The 19,569-nt window shown below is 45.6% G+C and overlaps 1 protein-coding gene across 1 annotated transcript in view; it reads right to left on the reverse strand.

The window, feature by feature from the left end:
- Positions 1–3,396: 3,396 nt before the first annotated feature.
- The window catches only part of CAMK2B (calcium/calmodulin dependent protein kinase II beta), a 281,298-nt gene continuing 265,125 nt past the window's right edge, over positions 3,397–19,569 (reverse strand). The window contains exons 16-19 of the mRNA XM_069071805.1: positions 17,021–17,157; positions 16,557–16,651; positions 15,957–16,191; positions 3,397–10,497 (exon numbers count right to left, since the gene is read on the reverse strand). Coding sequence (XP_068927906.1) covers positions 15,959–16,191; positions 16,557–16,651; positions 17,021–17,157 — 465 coding nt within the window. The 3' untranslated portion in view covers positions 3,397–10,497; positions 15,957–15,958. The remainder of the gene's footprint in view (positions 10,498–15,956; positions 16,192–16,556; positions 16,652–17,020; positions 17,158–19,569) is intronic.

The raw sequence follows: 19,569 nt of genomic DNA on the forward strand, positions 1-19,569 counted from the left end.
AGGCTATGGCAGTACGCCTCACCCTACCTAGCCCTAGTTAATACTGCCTGTGGCAACTTCGTATCTCAGATTTTCTAGTAGAGTCTTGGAAATATCCCTTTTAATGAGGCCTTGTTCTCTTCCTGACTTCTAAATTAGTCTTTTATATCTCTTTAGCACTATTGTAAAAAAAAAAAAATACCTATATTCTTATAGAAAACTTCAAAAATGAAGACAGAAAGGTTAGCCAGTAATGTTAGGATTTTTCAGTCTACAACTGAAGTGTTACCTGGCCATGGATATGTAGTGGTTCATTAAGGAATGTGTGGATGTTCGATTGTGTCAATTCAGTTTGCCATGGAAGAGAATGGAAGAACTATGCAAGCTTACTCATAGGGCTAACCCTGACTAGATTGTCCTTGAAAGGTCAGTGTACATTCCCAAATGGAGGATGGTAACTAATAGTAATATTTTTGAGCTTCTGGTTTCCCTGATCTGACCCTTAACATTCCTAGCTGAGTTTTCAAAGCAGAAGTATAGCCATCTTAACCTCACCTGGAGAACTTCAGAGCTACAGAACTCATGGACCGATCTGGAGAAACAGAGCAGGAAGGGAAGAACAGATGTCCCTCACCCCAGCTTTTCCTGCACAAAACCTTCATTCCAATGCAATTTATCTCCTCACATTAAGATGGGAGGCAAACCTGGCATCAAGATGCTACCCCTACCAAGGGGAGGCATGGGATACACAGTGGAAGGAATGACAGCTTTGGAGTTAGAGGACTTGGGTTCAAATTCTGGTACTGCCACTCTTGCTTATGTGACCTTGGGCAAGTCCTTTCATACCTTGGGCTCTAAATCTTTGATCCTGGTGTGCTCTGTGCATAGATGCTTGAATATTTGTTGAATTGATCAAGAGATAAGGCTCTCTGCTCTATTTCAAGATTGTTCATCATGCAGTTTGAGTAAATGTTGGTAATGCCCCTGACTTGTATCCCCTTAGGCAAAATCATTTGATATCTCACTTGCAAAAAGTAGATAATAAAGCTGAACAGACTTAAGAAAATCTAATTTAGATGAAAGTCTGATATAATAAGGTATTAACTTTAAATACCTTAGATCCCACTTAACTAGGGAACTTCTGTTTCTCCAGAAATTCTAATGATATTGAATGGCAGCTAGATGGTACACTGAATAGAGTGCCCGGCCTGGAGTCAGGAAGACCAGAGTTCAGATCTGGGCACAGACACTTACTAGCTATGTGATCCTGGGCAAGTCTCAACCCTATTTGCCTCAGTTTTCTCATTTGTAAAATGAGCTAGAGAAGGAAATTGCAAACCACAACAAAAACCGAAGTTCTGAATTTTGATGCCTTATTGTGGCACAGAAATGACTCCAGAATCTAAAGTTATGCCAGTGAGAGTATAGCCAGTCCGACAAAGCTGGAAGGGCTCATGGGCACAGTGAACACAGCAACAGACTGCTTCAGTCATCTGGGCACTGGCCTAGCTAGGTTTGGAAAAACCCATTACCAAAAGACTGGTGAGTTTTTTTTCCTTTCCTTTTTTTGGCCACAGCAAATCATGAAAATTGTCTACTGATACATAGAGGGGCAATGGTCTGCATTGGTCTCCCTGTGAAGTGTTAGCTTCTTGAAAGCAGGAACTGTTTCTTTTCTCTTTGTATCCCCATCACCTACCAGTGCCTGGCACGTTGTCACTTATTGATGTGCCCAGGCCAATGAAACCACTGACCCTCTTTAAGTGCTGCAGTAATACAGGACCTTGGGCAGGGACTTTCAGTGAGGAGTAGGAGGAGGGAGAGTGTTCTGGATGTTATGAGAATCACTTCTCTCTTCGAGTACTGGCCTGTACTCTCTCAGATCTTTTGGGAGAACTCTGATCTGGAAAGGATGCTCTTGGTAGGCTCCTCCAATTAGAGCTGCTAACTAAGCTAAGCCCTGAACACAGTAGCATGTGCTCTGAGACAGACACCATGGGTTTTTCATTCTGGTCTGCATTCTGTCCCTTGGCTGGTAGGGCCAGGCCTTGACTACTTCATATCTGTCCTTCGGCATGATAAAGCACACAAACCCATTAAGCTTTCTGCCAGGAGTAATGGTCATTGACAGAGAAAGCCTTCCCACTCACATTTCATTAAGGAATCTCAGGGTACCTTCCTATTCATGCTGGACGCACATGTGCCAGCCGACTTGTACCTGGCCTGTGATGCAAAGCCAACAAAATATCCCATTCTGTCCATCTTAAGTCACCACCAGTATATATCATTTGGGTCCCCAAAGTTGAAGATTTCTTAAATCATTGTGGGTTTTTTTTTAAAGCCTTCATTTCCTTGCTGAGGAAGCAACAGAAATGGAGGTTAAAAAATATAACATCTGACTGACAGCAGTTAGTGACTGAGCTGCCCTCTGGCTATAGAGACTGAGAAGGCAATGGACAGGAGAGTGGTGGGGTTCAGGGCCAAGGCCCCCTTCCAACTTCTGCTTTGAGAAGAAGGAGATGGGCATTGAAGTGAGAAAGGACAGGAGGTGATGGGATCATTGTCGATCTTCCCAGAGTCCTAGAGTCCAGCAGTGGCTGAAAGAACATTGAACACGTTTGAAATATTTCCTTTTCTGAGGTTACCATGGAAATGTGTGGGCAGGCTATTATGTATCAATGCCTACCACTGTCTATACCAGATGCCCCTTTTCCTCTCAGATATAGTCAGTCTGTCCCTCAGGATCTGACTTCTACTGGGGACTTGACTTGTGACCTTCTTAGCTGTGTCCCTGTTCAGGCTGGACCTAGCATGGGGGGCTCTTGGTACATAAGTGCAGTGTGTCCAGGAGGGAGCATGGTAAAATTGAGACTACAAGTTGTTGTAGACAGAAAATGGAGGTTATGAGGGACCTTCTGTGGTTGGCAGGGTAGTTTTTGTTTGTGGAATTGGTGTCTCATCTACTTCCCGAGGCACCAAGGATCTAGAAAGGTCCAAAAGAAAGAGATGAGCTAATGGGGCTGACCTGAACTGTCTTTTTTCTAGGGAGAAGGGCTTGAGTGGCCTCCTAGGACACTGACAGGAATTGGTATAGTGGCCACCCAGAGCTGAGCCTTAATTCATGGTGATGGTGCTGATTTTCATTGGGCGTTTATGGTCCCACTCATCACACCAACAAGCTCAACCAAAGGGTCAAGGCCAGCTTCCATGTGAGCTCTCATCTATCCCAGAAGAGCATTCGGAACTTTTCCAGGGCCGCTGTGCTGGGTTGCGGGAGGGGGGCGGGCATGCAGTGTTTATAAGTCCTCCCAATGGGAAGTCCTCCCAATGGGAAAGGGCAAAAGTGACTGCGACCATAGGCAAGATCAAGGGTAGAGCCAGGCTAAGGTGAAAAGCAAGCTACCACACACTGAACAGTTTGTCCCATTTTTTTTGTTTGTTTTATTTGCAGTTTCCCGAGACAGAACAAAATAAGAATCATTTTTGTTTTTACACTTACAAGGCTCAGAAAGAAAAGACAATGAAACTCAGCAAAAAGAAAGAAGAGAAAGTCAGAAAAGAGGAAAGATCCCCCAGCATTCACGGAGCAGAGTGCTCATCTTTCACCAAATTCTCTTCCTCAAGATAGATAGATATACACATGCCAAAAGTTATGTATACCTAGCTATCAATGGGTTTATATGGTTTTTCTCTTTAGAGGTCATGCAAAAAAAATTTACCCCTCCTCCCTCCCCCCAATAATCCCCAAATAACCCCAGACACGCAGCTCCATAATTATAACAAGATGACTGGTAAAGGAGAGTGAAGAGGCCCCAGGACACAAGAGGGTAGGAGGTGGGACAGGCTTTCCGTGGTCCCCTTTGCTGCTAAATGCTGGGTCACACACCTTGTTGGGGGGAGGGCAGGACTGATACTCCTCTTATCCGAAAAACTCCCTGCCGAGACTTGGCTCCAGGCAGGAATGCCTAGTGTCCTCTTATTCAAAGTCTTTTAAAGGACTGAGGGAAAACTCCGCCAGTCACAAGATGGCAGCCCAGCATCTTACAGTCATTTTGTTGTTGATTCTGAAATGGGTGTACATTGTGGGTTTGCCACTGAAAGAGCTTGTATTCCTGCTCTCTCCTCTGTGGGCTCAGAGTTCTATTTTAACCTCAGCCAGGGACCACCTGATGATAACCCTTCTTCTCCCTCCTTCCCCTCATTTTGCTTTATTTGGAGGAAAAGATTAAGAAATCCACACTAAAATTAAAAGTGAATTGTGTTGGGGGTTGTCTGGGTGGCTTCTAGGGAAAGGGGAAAAAATGTAGCCAGTGAGGGATGCCTCTTATCTCAGGATTAAATGCCACTGATTTAATCCAATTTGTAATTCCATTGAGTTAATTGATTCCAGAGCTGCTCCCCTCCTATTCTGTCCTCACCCTCTGGTGCCTTTGTTTTAGCTGCCCAGTTCCTCCCAGTCTTCACCATCATCTGATTATTTCATTATACAGCATTATTCAATTTCCATCCTTCTATTGGGCCCCTGTTGCCAATTCACTCTAGGCCCAGTTCAGACAGAGGGAAAATCCCATTTAAAGAGAGCTACATACAGCTTCCCTTTCCTAACCATGGAGGATTAAGGCATCATCCTCACCTCTCTCAAGTTCCCCCATCCATCTGCCCACTTATTCATCATCTTTCTATTTAGGTGACACTTTCGATCTACAAACCTCAAGCTCCTTTATGAGCTCAGTTCCAGAACATTCCTCCCTCCAGGAAATCTTCCTGGTGATCCAGATAACATGGCTGGGCTTAACCCTTACCCTCTAGACAGTGCCCACCAATTCTGTCATCACCCACTCACAACAGGTACATGAAAACACAACAGTGCTTCAGCCTGCTCAACATTGGGAAGACATTTGGGTTTGGAGGGGTAAAATCGGTTAGGAAGTTTAACCCCCAAGTTAAACCCCTACCTCATCCCAGAGATCTGCGGGGGTTTCAGGGAAAAGAAAGGAGTCTAATAGATCTGAAAAAGGGATAGAATTGTAGTTAAGGGATAAAGGAATTGCTGGGATCCCCAGGGCCAGACTAGCTTTCTGGCAGTTACTCTGATGTGAGAATAAAAAGAAAATCTATGTAACAAGTATTTACAGCCATTCCAAAGGGCCTTTATGACTGTGCTATTGTAATGGATGAAGTATGCTGGCGTGTGGAAAGGAGATACTTTCTACCTGGCCCTGCCTACTGGCTGCCTGGGTGCATACACCGGCTGCCTATACCTAGAGACTCCAGTGAACAAAAGGGTTATATTGTTCAAGCAGTTACCTTCTGCCCAGACATGATTCTTCATCTTTTTGGAGTTGACACCTTTTCTATCCTTACCAGACTGTACTTCACTCTTCAATTTAAAACTCCCCAGGATGTATGTTTTAATTAAAAAACATTTTGGGGGTATCTAAAAAGTACATTTTAAAAATCACTGCTCAGTTCCATGTATGAGTGTGGACATATTTGTTAACAAAAGCATTTCTGTATATATATACATTTGTATGCATGGGGTTGAGATTAGGATGATCAGTATCCATGCCAGGAAGTGACTCAAAGGTTTACCAAGTTTCTGTGAACACCTTGCTCTACCTGAGGTGCCTATGGTCCCCTTAGAGCAGAGCCTTTGACTTGCTGTACCCTGGGAGATGTATACTATGCATTTTTGTTTGTTTATAGCAGGAAGATGATTGGTATGAGTGTTTGGGATGGTTCCTTCACCCCTACTGTCAAGTTTCCAGTCTATTAATTTAGACCTGTCATTTGTTCTAAGACATGGGAAACCATCTTGGTCAATGGAAGTCAGGCTGGTTCACACTTCTGGGTCTTTAAAGGATGATGAAAAAGTGGTGGAGTAAACAACCCACCCCCAACTCCTCTCAAACTCTAAAAGGCCACATGGCTTCCAGGACCTGAAGGTGGTCTATAGTAGCCCAGGTTCCCTTCGTAAACTTGGTTCAAAGGACCTTAGTCTTGGCCCAGCCTTGAGGGCCAGGGTGCATTCTAGGGTGGACATAAGGATCCCAGACCCAGGCCCCTTGGGTTCGTAGAGTACCTCTGAGCTTTAGTCGTGGGAATTAGAGATGAGCTAGGCCAGGTTGGATTCCTCCAGCGTTTGTCTGAGAAAAGCAGATGGCATGGGAGCGATGGCTGCTTCCTTCCACCATGTTTCTCACCTCTTGGTGCTCCTAGCTGCCCTGGCCAGTAGCCAGGGAAGGAATGCTGTAGTTAAATAAACTATACCATCTGATGGCTTTCAGTATGTCACACCTAAGATGCCCCTATTTCCTTCCAAGCTAACTCCTGGTCCATATTTCATCACCGCCCACAAACCTTTCCTCAAACAGCTATGCATTTTCTGGGCTGTTTTCTTCCCCACTGCAGATGGCCGCAGCAAAATACTTCCACTGAGTTAAAGATGGCCCTTTGCATGGCAAGGAGGAAAACTTCTGCAGAACCCCACTCCCCCATAAAAAAGTCTCTGACCTAGGCAAAAGTAGTCATCAAATAGATTGACTCTCATTGGATCAATCAAGTAACTGCTACACCCAAATGGGATGGGGAAAGGATGGGACCAGAATTCGTCAGCAAGAGATCAATCAGCCCATCAGCTACCCCAAATCTAGGGCACTCATCCCTGAGCAACTCATGTATTTCTAGCCAAAGAGAGTCAATTCTCTCCATTGTCTGCCATCCCACCCCCACTCCCACCCCCCCACCCCCCCCCCCCCGACCTTGAATCAAGGTATGAATGAGTCAATGAAACTAGGCAGAGGCCTTGAACTTCTGCATCCTGGCCTACCACTGCTGTCTTTGCCTCGCCTCCTGAGTTCTGGATGCACCCTCAACACATACTCCTTGGGGAAGGACTGTCCACATTTGCAAAACTAAGACAGAGAGAGACATTGGAGCATCGTCCCAGCTGAGTTTTTCCTACCCATGGGGGAGGGGGCAGCCACTTTGACCCATAGTCTCGTCCTCAAGGTCCCTAGACTGACTTAAGCTGCCTCCCTCTCCTCAGGCTATCTGCTGTACTCTGGGTCTGGCTGACCCTGAAACAACAAAGAACCATCTCATAGCACCCTGTATCCAGTTCCAGCTTCGTTTTCTCTTCTCTCCCATCTCTCCTTCTTGGGACTGCCTGGCTAAAATGATAAGATAACCTTCAATGCTTGGCTGAAATGCCTTTTCCCATGTGCTCCTCGAGGGAAGGGATCTGCTTTTGTTTTGTCTTTGTAACCCTGGTGCCGAACACAATGCCTTCTGCACATGTGGGTACTGGACAAATACTTACTAGATTGGATTGAAGGGACAAGTGTCAGGACAATATGCCAGGTGGGGGCAGAAGCCCATGAAATTCAACTTAATTCTGCTTCTAATCATTGACGAAGACCAAAGAAGGCATGCTATTTCAAAGCATAGAAGCGGAGATCTACATTGGACACTGAAGAGGTCAGGCCATGAGATTTCGAGGCCAGGCCACAAAGTCAATCCCTACCTCTAGCATTGTTTACCTTCAACATAAGAATCACAATGCTCGCTTCTGAATCTCAGACTAACAGTTTAGGTCCAGTTCTCAACGTGTCTTTACAATATTTTGTCTGGGGGGTCAGTTTCTGATCCTGGGCCTCTCCACAACTCCAGATGTTTTCACCACTGGGCCCAGGTTTTACAGTATGTCTCTCTCCTCTTTCTTCTCTGATCATGCCAAGCAGCCCTAGTGCCATTACTGTCTCAAGTCCCTGATTTCCACGGTGGGAATTCCTTGGGATATTCTCTCAATCCCAGAGAAAAATGAAAACAGGACCCAGACCAGCATCTTCCCTTTAATTTTCCAATTCCAGTTAGGCACTTGAAGTTCCCAGAAGGAAGTCATTCATCTCCATTGTTTTGTTTTGTTTTGTTTTAAATGCTTTCTGACCCTGTTCATCTACCTGTTATTCTTTTCTAATCCATCAACATTGTCCTTGAACACAGTAGGTCATCAATAAATGAATCAAATGGCTGTTGATACTGATTAATGCAGAAGCAACAACAGCCATCCTTAAGAATTTGAGCACTCACCATGTGACCAACATGACTCTTCCTCTTCCTACTTAAGAGCAGTGACTCACTGGACAAGTGAGGTCCTCTCAGGGACTGGATACAGAGGGTCCTGTCTCCGAAGGGAGCATTTCCCTTACAACCATCCTTCAGCTCTAGCTACCAAGAAATCCCAACTAGACACTATTCACCCTATTCCTGGGATTCCCTAAGGTTGCCAGGACCACACTGCAGCCAGTCAATCTATAAGCCCTGACTTTCCATCAAAAGATGGACACTTTGTAAACCACAAGCACAGACCAGGGAAATCAAAGACAGGGCTCAATATGGTCTAGTGTTTTTTCAGCCCCAGGAAAACAGAAGAGTCCACTGTTCTTTCTTGACATGTCCTTTTACTCCAGGAACTCCCCAACAACCTGGCCAGGTTCTTGCTGAGTTCAAATCCTTACTGCTCTACTGGAGAGAGTTTGAGGAAATAATTGCTTGGTCTTAGACTTACTCTGGTTGCCAGTGGGACTAAGCCCACTTCCAATTTACAGGATTCCCTCCTTCTCTCTCACCTTTAATGAAGGGGGAAGTGGTGGAAACTGGTCTTGCCTCCAGATTTCTTCCATCCCACCATACCAGAGGCCTCTCCATAGGAGAGCACACAATAGCCCTGGGTAGTCCTCTACAAGATGTATCTGATTCACCTAGGTTGGGAATAACTACCTCTTTATCCCTGTTTCAGGGGCTGGAGTGCCAGGAGGAAGAAAGGCTTGAGTCTGTACGTCACTTTTCTGAGCTGTCAATTCTTATCCTGATAAGAGGAGAGATTGGGGTGACCCTATAGAGGGCCAGGGAGAACCAAAGGAGATACTAGCCCCAGGAAACAGATTTCTCTGGGTCAGAATTCAGAGGAGCCGCCACAAAGCTATCAATACATTCACTGTCTACTGTGCAGAGACCAACCAGACAGAGGGAAGAAGCAGAAGCTGCTTTCAGTATCTACCAAGGCAAGAAGAAAGATTATTTCCTGAGGGCCCAAAGCCCTCGTTTTCTATAGCTGGTTATTTGGGAGTCTTGGCTCCTGAGTTGTCTCTGTCAGTGGTGGTGGGGGGTGGGGGGGTCAAGATCCTGGTCAAACTGAAGAGGTTACAAAGGCCCTACTAATTACTCTGGCTGCGCTTCCCATAAGTGAAGCTGTTAGGGCTAAGGAAAGGAAATGAGAGTTGATAGGAGATGATGCTTTGTCTCCAGAAGTTAGGTTCCCCTTTCTGTGAGGCTTAGCATACTCTCTTGGGCACTTGGGAGCTGGTTGGCCTAGGCTCCCCCCACTCCTGGGCCTGCAGACACCTATAAAATCTAGGTCCCAAAGGACCAGGGTTCTCTTACCCCTGCACGTCCCTGTTCCCCATCTCTTTCCCCTCTCCTAGCCATGCCCCTCAGCATTCTTCACAATCCTCACCCAGAGCTGCTCGCCCTTCATGCCATCACCAGCCTTCAAGGCTTCAGAGTAAGAGACGAGGCCAACATGGCACAAGGAGGTTCTTGACACAGGCCCTTTAGTTGAGAGGGATGACAAGAGCAGAGGATGTCCCATAGTGTGAGTGCCAGGATCTCAGCCCATCCGGAGTCTGGGAGCCCAGAGTCTCTTCCCACCAATACTGGACATACTGCTGACCAGCAGTGTGCCTGGCACAGAAGGGACAGAGCCCAGGGACGCCTCTTCCCTCCTCAGCCAAAGAAAGAATGTTGGGTAGAAGGAAGGAAGGAGTGATAGCAACCCACAGGCACAACTAGAGGAAAAAGGCAAAGGAAAACCTGGAGCCAGCAGCCCCACGTCCCTGAAAAGACAAACGGTAACAGCTCACGACGGCCACGTGCAAGTACACCACTGGCAAAGGCCCATGCGTTGGCAGAGAGAATGCAAAATACCTTAGTTTTTTTTTTTTTGTTTTTTTTTTGTGTGTGTGGGTTTTTTTTTTTTCATCTAACAAACTAACACCGTTCAACACGGGGGTCAACAGAGGGGGTGGAGCCTTGTGGACATTTTCATTGCAACACTTGGTCACCCAAGACAGCCGAGGAACAGACGGACAGACACACACATGGAGCTGTGGACGGGAGGAGCAGCTGGTTGGTTTTGAAGCCCCACAAACGCCAGTGATTTTTACAGCTTTTTTTTTTTTTTATCCTGGTTTTGTTTTTTGTATTGTATTTTTTTCCTCATTTCGTTGGTTGCTTTTTGTTGTTGTTGTAGTTGCCGGTTGTTTGTTTGTGTGTTTGTTTGTTTTTTTAAAAAGAAATCACATCTGGTCTTGTTTTCTGCAGACACAGGCACCAGGGGAGGGAGGGACGAGGCAGACACGAGCATGCTGACGCGGTGGGCGCTACCACCCGGCGAGTGGCGGCTCCGCTCCAATCACCGTCTCCGTCAGGATGAAACCACAAAAGGATGTACTGGTTCTGAAACATAAGGTGGGCCCTGTCACTGTACTGCACTGTGCTGTTTTAAGCAGGGGAAGACAAAGTAAAAGGGCCTCAGGCAGAGTAGAAGCATGGGGCATTTGGGAGGGGAAAAAGGAATTAGACAACCATCTCCAATATTGCCCTGATCCTTTCTAACCTAAAACTGTCTGATTCTGTGACTGTTCTTCCAACTCTTGATCTCATTTCCTCCTGTCTCCTCTATGCATTTGCCCTATCAATGTTTTCCTCTTTCTCTCACTTTCAATCTCTCCTTATCCACTGGTTCCTTTATTACCATTTGTAAATAAATATACATAAGTCTTCCTGATTCTTAAAAAAAACCCTTCATTCCCCCCTCATTCCCTCAAGGTACCATCCTAGAACCCTTCTCTCTTCTACAGCCAAACTCCGGGAAAGGGCTGTTTATATTTCCTGTTGCCACTTCATCTTTTGACACTTTCAACCACCCCTTTACTCCTGGAAACCTTTCCCTCCCTGGTTTCCATGACACTGTTCTCACTTGCTTCTTCTCCTACCCATCTGACCATTTCTCAGTTTCCTTTGCTAGATTATTCACTATTTTCCTGCCCACAAAGAAGATTAGGGGTAGACACATAGATTTTTGAGTCATTTACATAGAAATATTAACTGAATCAGTGAGGGAGCTACCGAGAGTACAGGAAGAGAGGATCAACCTCATCAGAGTTTTAGGAGATTCCCACATTTTGTATCTAAAGAATAGCCAAATTTTGTTAATTCTGCCTCTACAAAATCTCTTGCATCTCTGATCAATTTAATTAAACAAACTAAACAAATATCTTAAGCTTTTGCTGTGTGCAAGACACCGTTAGGTGATGAGGCTATAGAGACAAAAAAAAAAAAGGAAATGGTCTTTGCCCCTGAGCTTTGTTTCCATCCTACATGTCCATATCAATTCTCCTTCTCTCCATTCACACAGTCGGTCCTTATCATCTTTTGCCTGGATTACTGTAATAACCTCCTTGTTGGTCTCTTCCTTCATCAATCAATATTCTTTACACTTACCAAAAAGAAACAGCTAAAACTCAGGTCTGACCATGTCACTTTTCTACTGAAAAGTCTTTAGGTAGTTCCCTGTTGCATCTAGAATCAATACAAAATCCCCAGGTTGGTGCTGAAAGCCCTACACAATGTGGTACCCACATACCTTTCTGATACTACTTCAACTTGCTTTCTTTTCCAGTTAAACTGGTCTACAAGCCATTCCCTGTGTATCATATTCCATTGTGTTCCACTAGGTGCAATGCTAGATTTGGAGTCAGGAAGGCCTGAGTCTGGGCTCTGTCTCATCCTGTCTCACGTCATTCACTGTGTGACCTTGGGCAAGTTGCTAAACCTCTCTGAATCTCATTTTCTGCACCTAAAAGAGAAAGATGATAATGCTACCTGACTCCCAGAGTTGTTGTATAAGGACCAAATGAGATAGCATATGCAAAGTTGCTTTGCTAGCCTTGGAGCACTATAGAAATGTTAGCTGTGGTCGTGGCAGCTGCTGTCACTGCCCTCCCTGGGCCAGGCCTGCACACCGATGATCCCACATGTCAGGAATGCCATTTTTTCTCCTCTCTACTTCTTAAAGTCCTGGCTTTATTCAAAGCTCAGTTCAGCCATGACCTCCCACACAAGGCCTTTCCTTCCTTGTAACCCTAGGTGTTTGGTTCTCTCTCCTCCTTGAAATGAATTGTTTTATTTATTATGCATGTAACTCTGCACTTGCAGCATGCATGTTATCCCCTCTGGAAGAATGCAAGTTCCTAGCTGGGAGAGGCTGTTCAGTCTTTGCATCCCTAGCACCTTCTCCCTACTTTCTGCTGAACTGAAGAGCTGCCAAATTAATCTTCCTAAAACACGGTTTTCATATTGTTCCCCCTTTCTCTTGGCTCTCATTGCCCATAGTTGAGCCCTCATCTTTCCTTTCTGTAGCTAGCTCCAAACTCCTTACTCTGCTTTTCCTCAATCCCCTTCCTAACCCATCCTTCATCCTGTTGCTTGAATCCTTTACCCAATGTACCCCTTGGATCCACTCTTCAACTCAAAGGCATGCAGCGGCTCCTGACTCCCCACTGATCTTGGCATTCAGGGCTTCCCAAAACCTGTCTCCAACATACTTTATGTTGTTCTATTACCCTGCTCCACTTTCCAGCCAAACTTGAAGAGCTCTCGGACCCCCTGTCCGCCTTCTCCCATCTCTGTAGACCTTACTCATGATGGCTACTTCCAAGCCTGGAATGGACAGTGCTACCCATCTCTAATCTGTCGAGGTCCCTCCCTTCCATCAAGGCCCGAATCAGATGTTGCCTCCTTCATGGAGTCTGCCTTGACTAGATAAAAGTTTCTGCAAGACCTCTGCCCAGACCTCTGCTTTATCTTACTTTCTCTTATAATACAATCTTTCTTGCCTTATATGAGAATTAATTATTGATCTTGTACCAATGTTTTATAAATACTGTATATATTGTATAAATGTTTTATACTTTAACTCAGTAATTGATTGTCTTCTGTAAACATATTCTGTATTCTATGTAGCAAACATTAGGCCCCTTCTTTGTCTCTGAGTGGAAAAGATCATGGGTTCAAAAGTTCAGTCTTTTTAAAACAAGTTAGATGCCATCATTCAGCTTTCCTATCAATAACTTTTAATTACAGAAACTGTTGGGCTAAAGTTTAGAAGTTCAATCAAAACACTCTAATTCCAAGGAAACTGTTTTCCCAGCACCACCTGCAAATCACTTTTTGCCAAGAAAGCTTGTTGTCTCTCATAACTTCAGCACCTGAGAAACTATCTTCAGGTGAAGGGCAAGCTGGCTTTGCCCCACCTTAGCCTCATCCTAGCCCAATTAAAAGTGGTCTTATCTCATGACCAGGCACTACAGCCCTGGTCCACTATCAGCCTCAGACTGCAGCTGCATCCCACAAATCCATAAAGTATTCCTTTAAGAGAGGAAAGTCCTGATCTCATGTGTGGTGTGTGGATGGCCACACTTTACCTAGTAACCAATCATATCTTGCTCTCCGTTCCATGATGTCATCAACCTCGTAACCAATTGTATTCTTTCTCTGCCTACAAAGTCCAGCTCTTTGTTTGGTACTCCCCAAAAACTAGAAAAGGGGAGCTGTCCTTCTGCTCAGGATCTTTTGGCTAATAGGAGAAGAGCCACTGACCCATTTTATTGGCAGAGAACACGCCTGTTAATAAAAAGTTATCTGCATGGAGAGAATGTGCCTCAGTCTACCTTTGTTGAATTTCACTCAAAACACTCATTACACACTATTCGAATGTCCACAAACACTATGGTTCAGCCAAACCGACCTCCTTACCGTGTCTTCGACTCCAACACTCCATCTCTCACCCCTGTGACTTTGCAGTGGCTATCCCCCATGCCTGGAACGTTCTCCCTTCCTTCTTCACTTCCAAGAATCCTTACTTTCCTTGAAGGCTCAGCTCAAGTGCACCTTCTACAAGAAGGCCTTCCTAAAGAGGGGCGGCTAGGTGATGCAGTGAATAGAACACCGGCTTTGGAGTCAGGAGGACCTGAGTTCAAATCTGGCCTCACTTAACACACTTACTAGCCATGTGACCTTGGGCAAGTGACTTAACCCCAATTGCCCTCCAAAAAGAAAAAAAAAAGGCCTTCCTAATTCTCCCAGCTACTAGGATCTTCTTTCCCAAATTACCTCATTATTTATTTTGTATACATATATACAAAATAAGGTGGTGGTGTTTCCTCTGGCTAAACTGTAATTTCCTGGAGGGCAAGGCCTGCTTTACTTTTATCTTTGTATCACCAACACCTACCACAATGCCTAGTAGGTTTTTAATAAATGCTTGTGGAGTGGCCAGGTAGCACAGCTAGTAAGAGCACTGGCTCCAGTGTCGGGATGACCTGGATCAAATCTGGGCTCCGACACTTAGCACCCACCCAGAAACACCTGGCTGTGTAACCTTGATCAAGTTACTTAACCCCAATTGCTTGGGAAAAAAAAATAAATAAATGCTTGTTGATTGATTGGTGGATTGTAAACTCCAGGGCCTATGTTGGAGCTATATTTGCATTTTAATAAAACTTTGCTGAGTTGCATACAGTAAGTGCTTAATAAATGTCTGTTGAACTGAATTTAATGTTACTTTCCTGCACAGGAACCTTTAACAGCTTCCTGTTTCCTATTGCATCAAGTCTAAGATCTGTTACCTCCTTGGATATCTGGACTGACCTTTTCTCCTTTTACTCCTCTCCATGGACTCTGTGCTCCAGCCAAACTGGACCATTTTGTCTCCTGAATAGGCACTGCCTGTTCTGACAAAGGCATGAGCCTTTGCTTGTCCTGTTCCTTATGCCTAGAATGCCCTTATCCCTTCCTCATCACCTGTTGAATTACTACCCATCCTTTAAAGTTCATCACGAAAGTCACCTCCTCTCTGAAGCTTTCCCTGTGTGGTCCCCCTCCCTCCAATGAGTAACGACTTTTTTTCTCAGACCTTCTATATAGTACTTTGTTTTGAAGAAGTCCCTATACCTGATAGGTAATGTATATCACAGCTCTTTGGGATGGTGTCTATAAGCCTGTAATGGAGGATAGGGACCATGTCTTATCAAAACTCATCATCTCCCCCACACTTAGCCCTACCCTGAGCAAGACTTTAATAAAAGTTTGCTATGTTGCAGTCTGGGCAGTTAAGTGGTGCAGTGGCTAGAGGGCCTGGCCTGGAATCAGGAAGGCCTGGGTTCAAATAAAACCTCAGACATTTACTAGCTGTGTGACCCCGGGCAAGTCACTTAACCCTGTTTGCCTCAGTTTCCTCATCTGTAAAATGAGCTGGAGAAGAATGGCAAATCATTTCAGTATCTTTGTCAAGAAAACCCCAAAAGGGGTCACAAATAGTCAGACATGACTGAAAACGACTCAGCAACAAACAACAACATTGTATTCTAACACATGCTCTCCTCTAACCAGAATGGCCTTCTCACTGTTCTCTGTGCATACATGTCCAAGGATAGGTCAACATATAGGCATTTGGGGAGAGAGACAGGATTCATTGCTGGCCTGGACCCTTGGGGGCTTCCTATCTGGAGGCAGCATAATATACTATAAACAGGCCTCACTGGAGTCAGAGGACCAAGACCTAAGTCCCACTTCTAACAGTACATTGAGCAAATCACTTAATCTCCTTGGGTCTCAGTTTCCTTATTTGTAAAATGAGGGGTTTGGACTCTATTCCAGATCTAGACTGATTATCCCCAAACTGTCAGGATTCTGAGGGTAGCAGACTAGTCCATGGTGTGACAGAGAGGCAACAATTTAAGTACTTCTTATTCCACTCCATGTACCTCATTCCAGGTTCAGATGGTCTATGTAATCAAGACATCATCCTTGGGAATCTGGGCCATGTGACTGGGGAGTGGGACAGAAACGCTCACCTTCACTGCAGCGGGGCCACAGGTGCACCTGAACAGTGGAAGTGGACATTCTGCCACTTGCCATCACGGCGGTGCCAGACGCGGGTCTCCTCTGACTGGCTGGTGCGGGGTCGGCCCTGCCCATCAATGTACTGCGTGAGACGGATATAGGCGATGCATGCGGCATCCTCACCGATGACGTGCACGTGGGGGTTCAGGATGGTGGTATGGATGGGTTTGCTGTTCTTGGCCAGCACTGAAGAGGGGGAAGAAAAAGGGGGGAGAATTTGCAGCATATAAAGAGTGCTTCCTAAAGGTTCCCACCCTTCCCTCCAACCTGGGAGCAGAGACATTGGGGTACAATCTGTGGACAGAGAGGGGTACCATAGAGAAGGGACTATGGGAGGGCCCCTCAAACCAGTCCCGGCTTGGCCTTGTACCAGAGGTGTGCTTGCCTCCATTATATTCTGCTCCCTTGTCCATCCCACCCCATAGCACTCTCCTAAAGCTTTTCACCTCTAGGTCAGCTTTGTTCTTCCTGGCACCTCCCCAAGGGCATCTCCAACAGGGGAAAAAATGTTTACTTAGTTTCCTCCTTCAGTCCTCACCAAGCTCACTTACAGTTCTCAAAGTAGAATCTGTGGAAGTCCATCCCTTCAACAAGGTTGCCAAGAGCTTCAGGTTCAAATGAGGTCAGGCCCGGGTCACAAATTTTCCTGCAGAACAGATACCAAATGAGACAGATGTGTCAAGGGGGACCAGTGTCTTGGTCCAACTCATACCTAGACCCTGGACCTACCTAGGGGCATTGCTACATTCATACCACTGGGAAAACTGCACTGGGGAACCCTTACAGGCCCCTGACACCCCTGCCCAGATGCTTTCTCAACATTTTGTGTGCCAATGTGCCTAGGAAGCAGCTGCTGAGAACCCTGACATTCCTAGGACAATATACCCCAATATACTCTTGTTGCTGATCATCCATCCCACCGCTGAGTGTACTAACTTCACTCTTCTCTCCCAAAGGCTCAGGTTTTCCCTCCCTCCAACTCCAGGTTGGTCTGAAATCCCATGGTGGTACTCACGCATAGGCCTCAAAGTCCCCGTTATTGACGGCTTCTATCAGCTGCTCTGTGATCTTGATGATTTCTTGCTTGCGAGCTAGAGGGGAAGACACAATCAAGCTTGCGTTCTGAGGGCCCAGCACTCCAGGGTGGGTCCATCAGCCCTAAGTGGGTGGTCAGGCCCCAGGGTACCTGCTTTCTCAAGCATCAAGGGCTTGTTGACCCTTGTTGACCAAGACTTATCTCTCTAGTTTGGCTCCCACAAGCTCCCATCTATATCACTAGCAGGATTCCATCCCTAGCCATGCCGAACTCAGTAAGAACTGTTGAGTTCCATCTAGGGAACACACCCCTACATTGGATACGCCCCAATCTTGGCCTGCTTGAGGTCAACATCACTTGCGCCAACCCATTCAAGTTGGTATAATATACACAGGAGATGAGATATCCCAAAAAGAGAACTGCCAAGATGGGATAAGAGGAAGTGCTGACAGATTCAATAAAGCCAATTCATTTATTAAAGACCTACTACGGGGGGGCTCACTTTGAGAAGTGTTCTGTGATTTGATATGGATTCTGGGAAGCCGTTGTCCAGAGCCCCCCCGGCTTTGAAAAACCCAGATGTTGATTGGCTATGTATGTAATGGTTGGACAGATTGGAAATCTGTCTACTAGATCTGTTTCTGTCTTGATAATTCTGTCTGTATATTCTGAAGTTCGGGGTGCTGACCTCTTTCCCCTGAACTAGGTAAACGATATATGTTTGACTGATTAAAGTAAGCTTGTTAAAAAAAAAATAAAGACCTACTACGTATAAGACCCTGTGTGAGCTGGACATACAGAAATGAAACAGCCCTTGCCCTCAAAAAGCTTACATTCTACCGGGGGAATAAAATGTACACTGATAAATAAATACAGTATAGGGTGTTGAGGGTCTTGTGGGATGGTGTAGGAAAGGAGGAAAACAGAGGTTAGCAATGTAGGGGGGACCAAGGGAAGATGAATGGAGGAGGTAGCACTCAGGCGGAGTCTTGAGTAAATGATGATCCTAGGGGCGGTTAGGTGGCGCAGTGAATAGAGTACCTGCCCTGGAGTCAGGAAGACCTGAGTTCAAATCCAGCTTTAGACACTTAACACTTGCTAGCTGTGTAACCTTGGGCAAGTCACTTAACCCCAACTGCCCTGCCCTCCCCCCTCCAAAAAGCAAAAAAAAAAAAAAAAAAAAAGAGGACAATCCTAGGACCTACTGGACAGTAGATATGGAAGGGCCCACAGAGGCCACACAAACCAGGGATTGCTAATCTTTTTGTGTCTTATGGACCCTCTCCCCTGGCCCCCGGCCCTGGCAGTCTGGTGGAGCCTATGGACCCCTTTTCAGAGTAATATTTTTAGATAATTGAAATTTCAGTTATAAGTTATTGAGAAAAAGATATTTTTTTTCCATTCAAATTTATGTATATCCTGAAATGTATCTGTGGTCCCCTCAGATACATCAAGTACCAATGAGGAAACTGAGGAAACATCTCTGTGGGGGATGTCCCTTACCTAAGACAATCCAGGTAAGGAGGAGTCATTCGTAGGATTTGAACCCAAGTTTTCTGACTCTAGAGCTCTTTAGATTGAAACAGCTGTCTGATCTTCTGAGAGATGAAAATGAGGAGGGAATTTCTTTCTGTACTAATTACACATATACCTATAAATGCACATGGTGTCTCTTCTGGTAGATTATAAGCTCCTTGAGAGGCACCTGGCACACAGCAGGTACTTGGAAAAAGAACTTGTTTGTTGACTGATTAAATAACTTGTTCAAGATCAGAGAGAGTAGGCATCAGAGCTAAGATCTGAACCCAGGACCTCTAACTAGAGAGCTAATGTTCATTTCACTGTTTCAGGCGACTGACTTCGTGACTACCTAGTCTTTGCCTCCTTCCACCCTCCCTCCCCTCAGGCCAACCTGCTTCACTTTCTACCTCACCAGCATCTCAGCTGGGGCACTCAAAAAAGTCACGGGGGAGGGGAAGGACAGGGCACCTCAGGCAACAGACTGCACATCCTTCCTGAACTTCTTCCCATGCCAGAGCCTCCCCAGGGCTATTTTCTGCCCCTGTCAGAACAGGGAAGAACAGCTCTGAGCACAGGCTTGTAAAGATAAAAAGCCACAAGGGAGAAACTGTGTCACTTGTGGAAGCCGGCTCCTAGCCACTGCCTTATTAATTATGCAGAGAGAGCCTGCTGGGCATATAGCCAGCATGGGCTCTTCACAGCAGGCAGCCAGGACTTACTTAAAAACTCAGGTCCCAGAGTGTCCAACTCATGGCAATAGCTCAATGCCTGGTGCTGGAGGCCAGTCCTTCCACACTGATGCTTTCTTGGGGAGAACTGTGTCAGCTTGAGTAGAAACAAGCAGAAAACTGCCATCCCCTGCCCTGAGTCCACTCCTGCCTGGACAACAGCACAGGCTTCTGGAGCTGGTTCTGACGTCTGGGACAGCACATATGCCTTTCTGAGGGTCAAATAATTAAAGTGACAATGGTATGTATACTGTGTGAATATGTCTATATTTGGGGGGG

This window comes from Petaurus breviceps, unplaced genomic scaffold, assembly GCF_028583685.1.
Source record: "Petaurus breviceps papuanus isolate PSGF00001 unplaced genomic scaffold, PetGlider_PUasm1.0 90845, whole genome shotgun sequence".
Taxonomy (NCBI): Eukaryota; Metazoa; Chordata; class Mammalia; order Diprotodontia; family Petauridae; genus Petaurus; species Petaurus breviceps.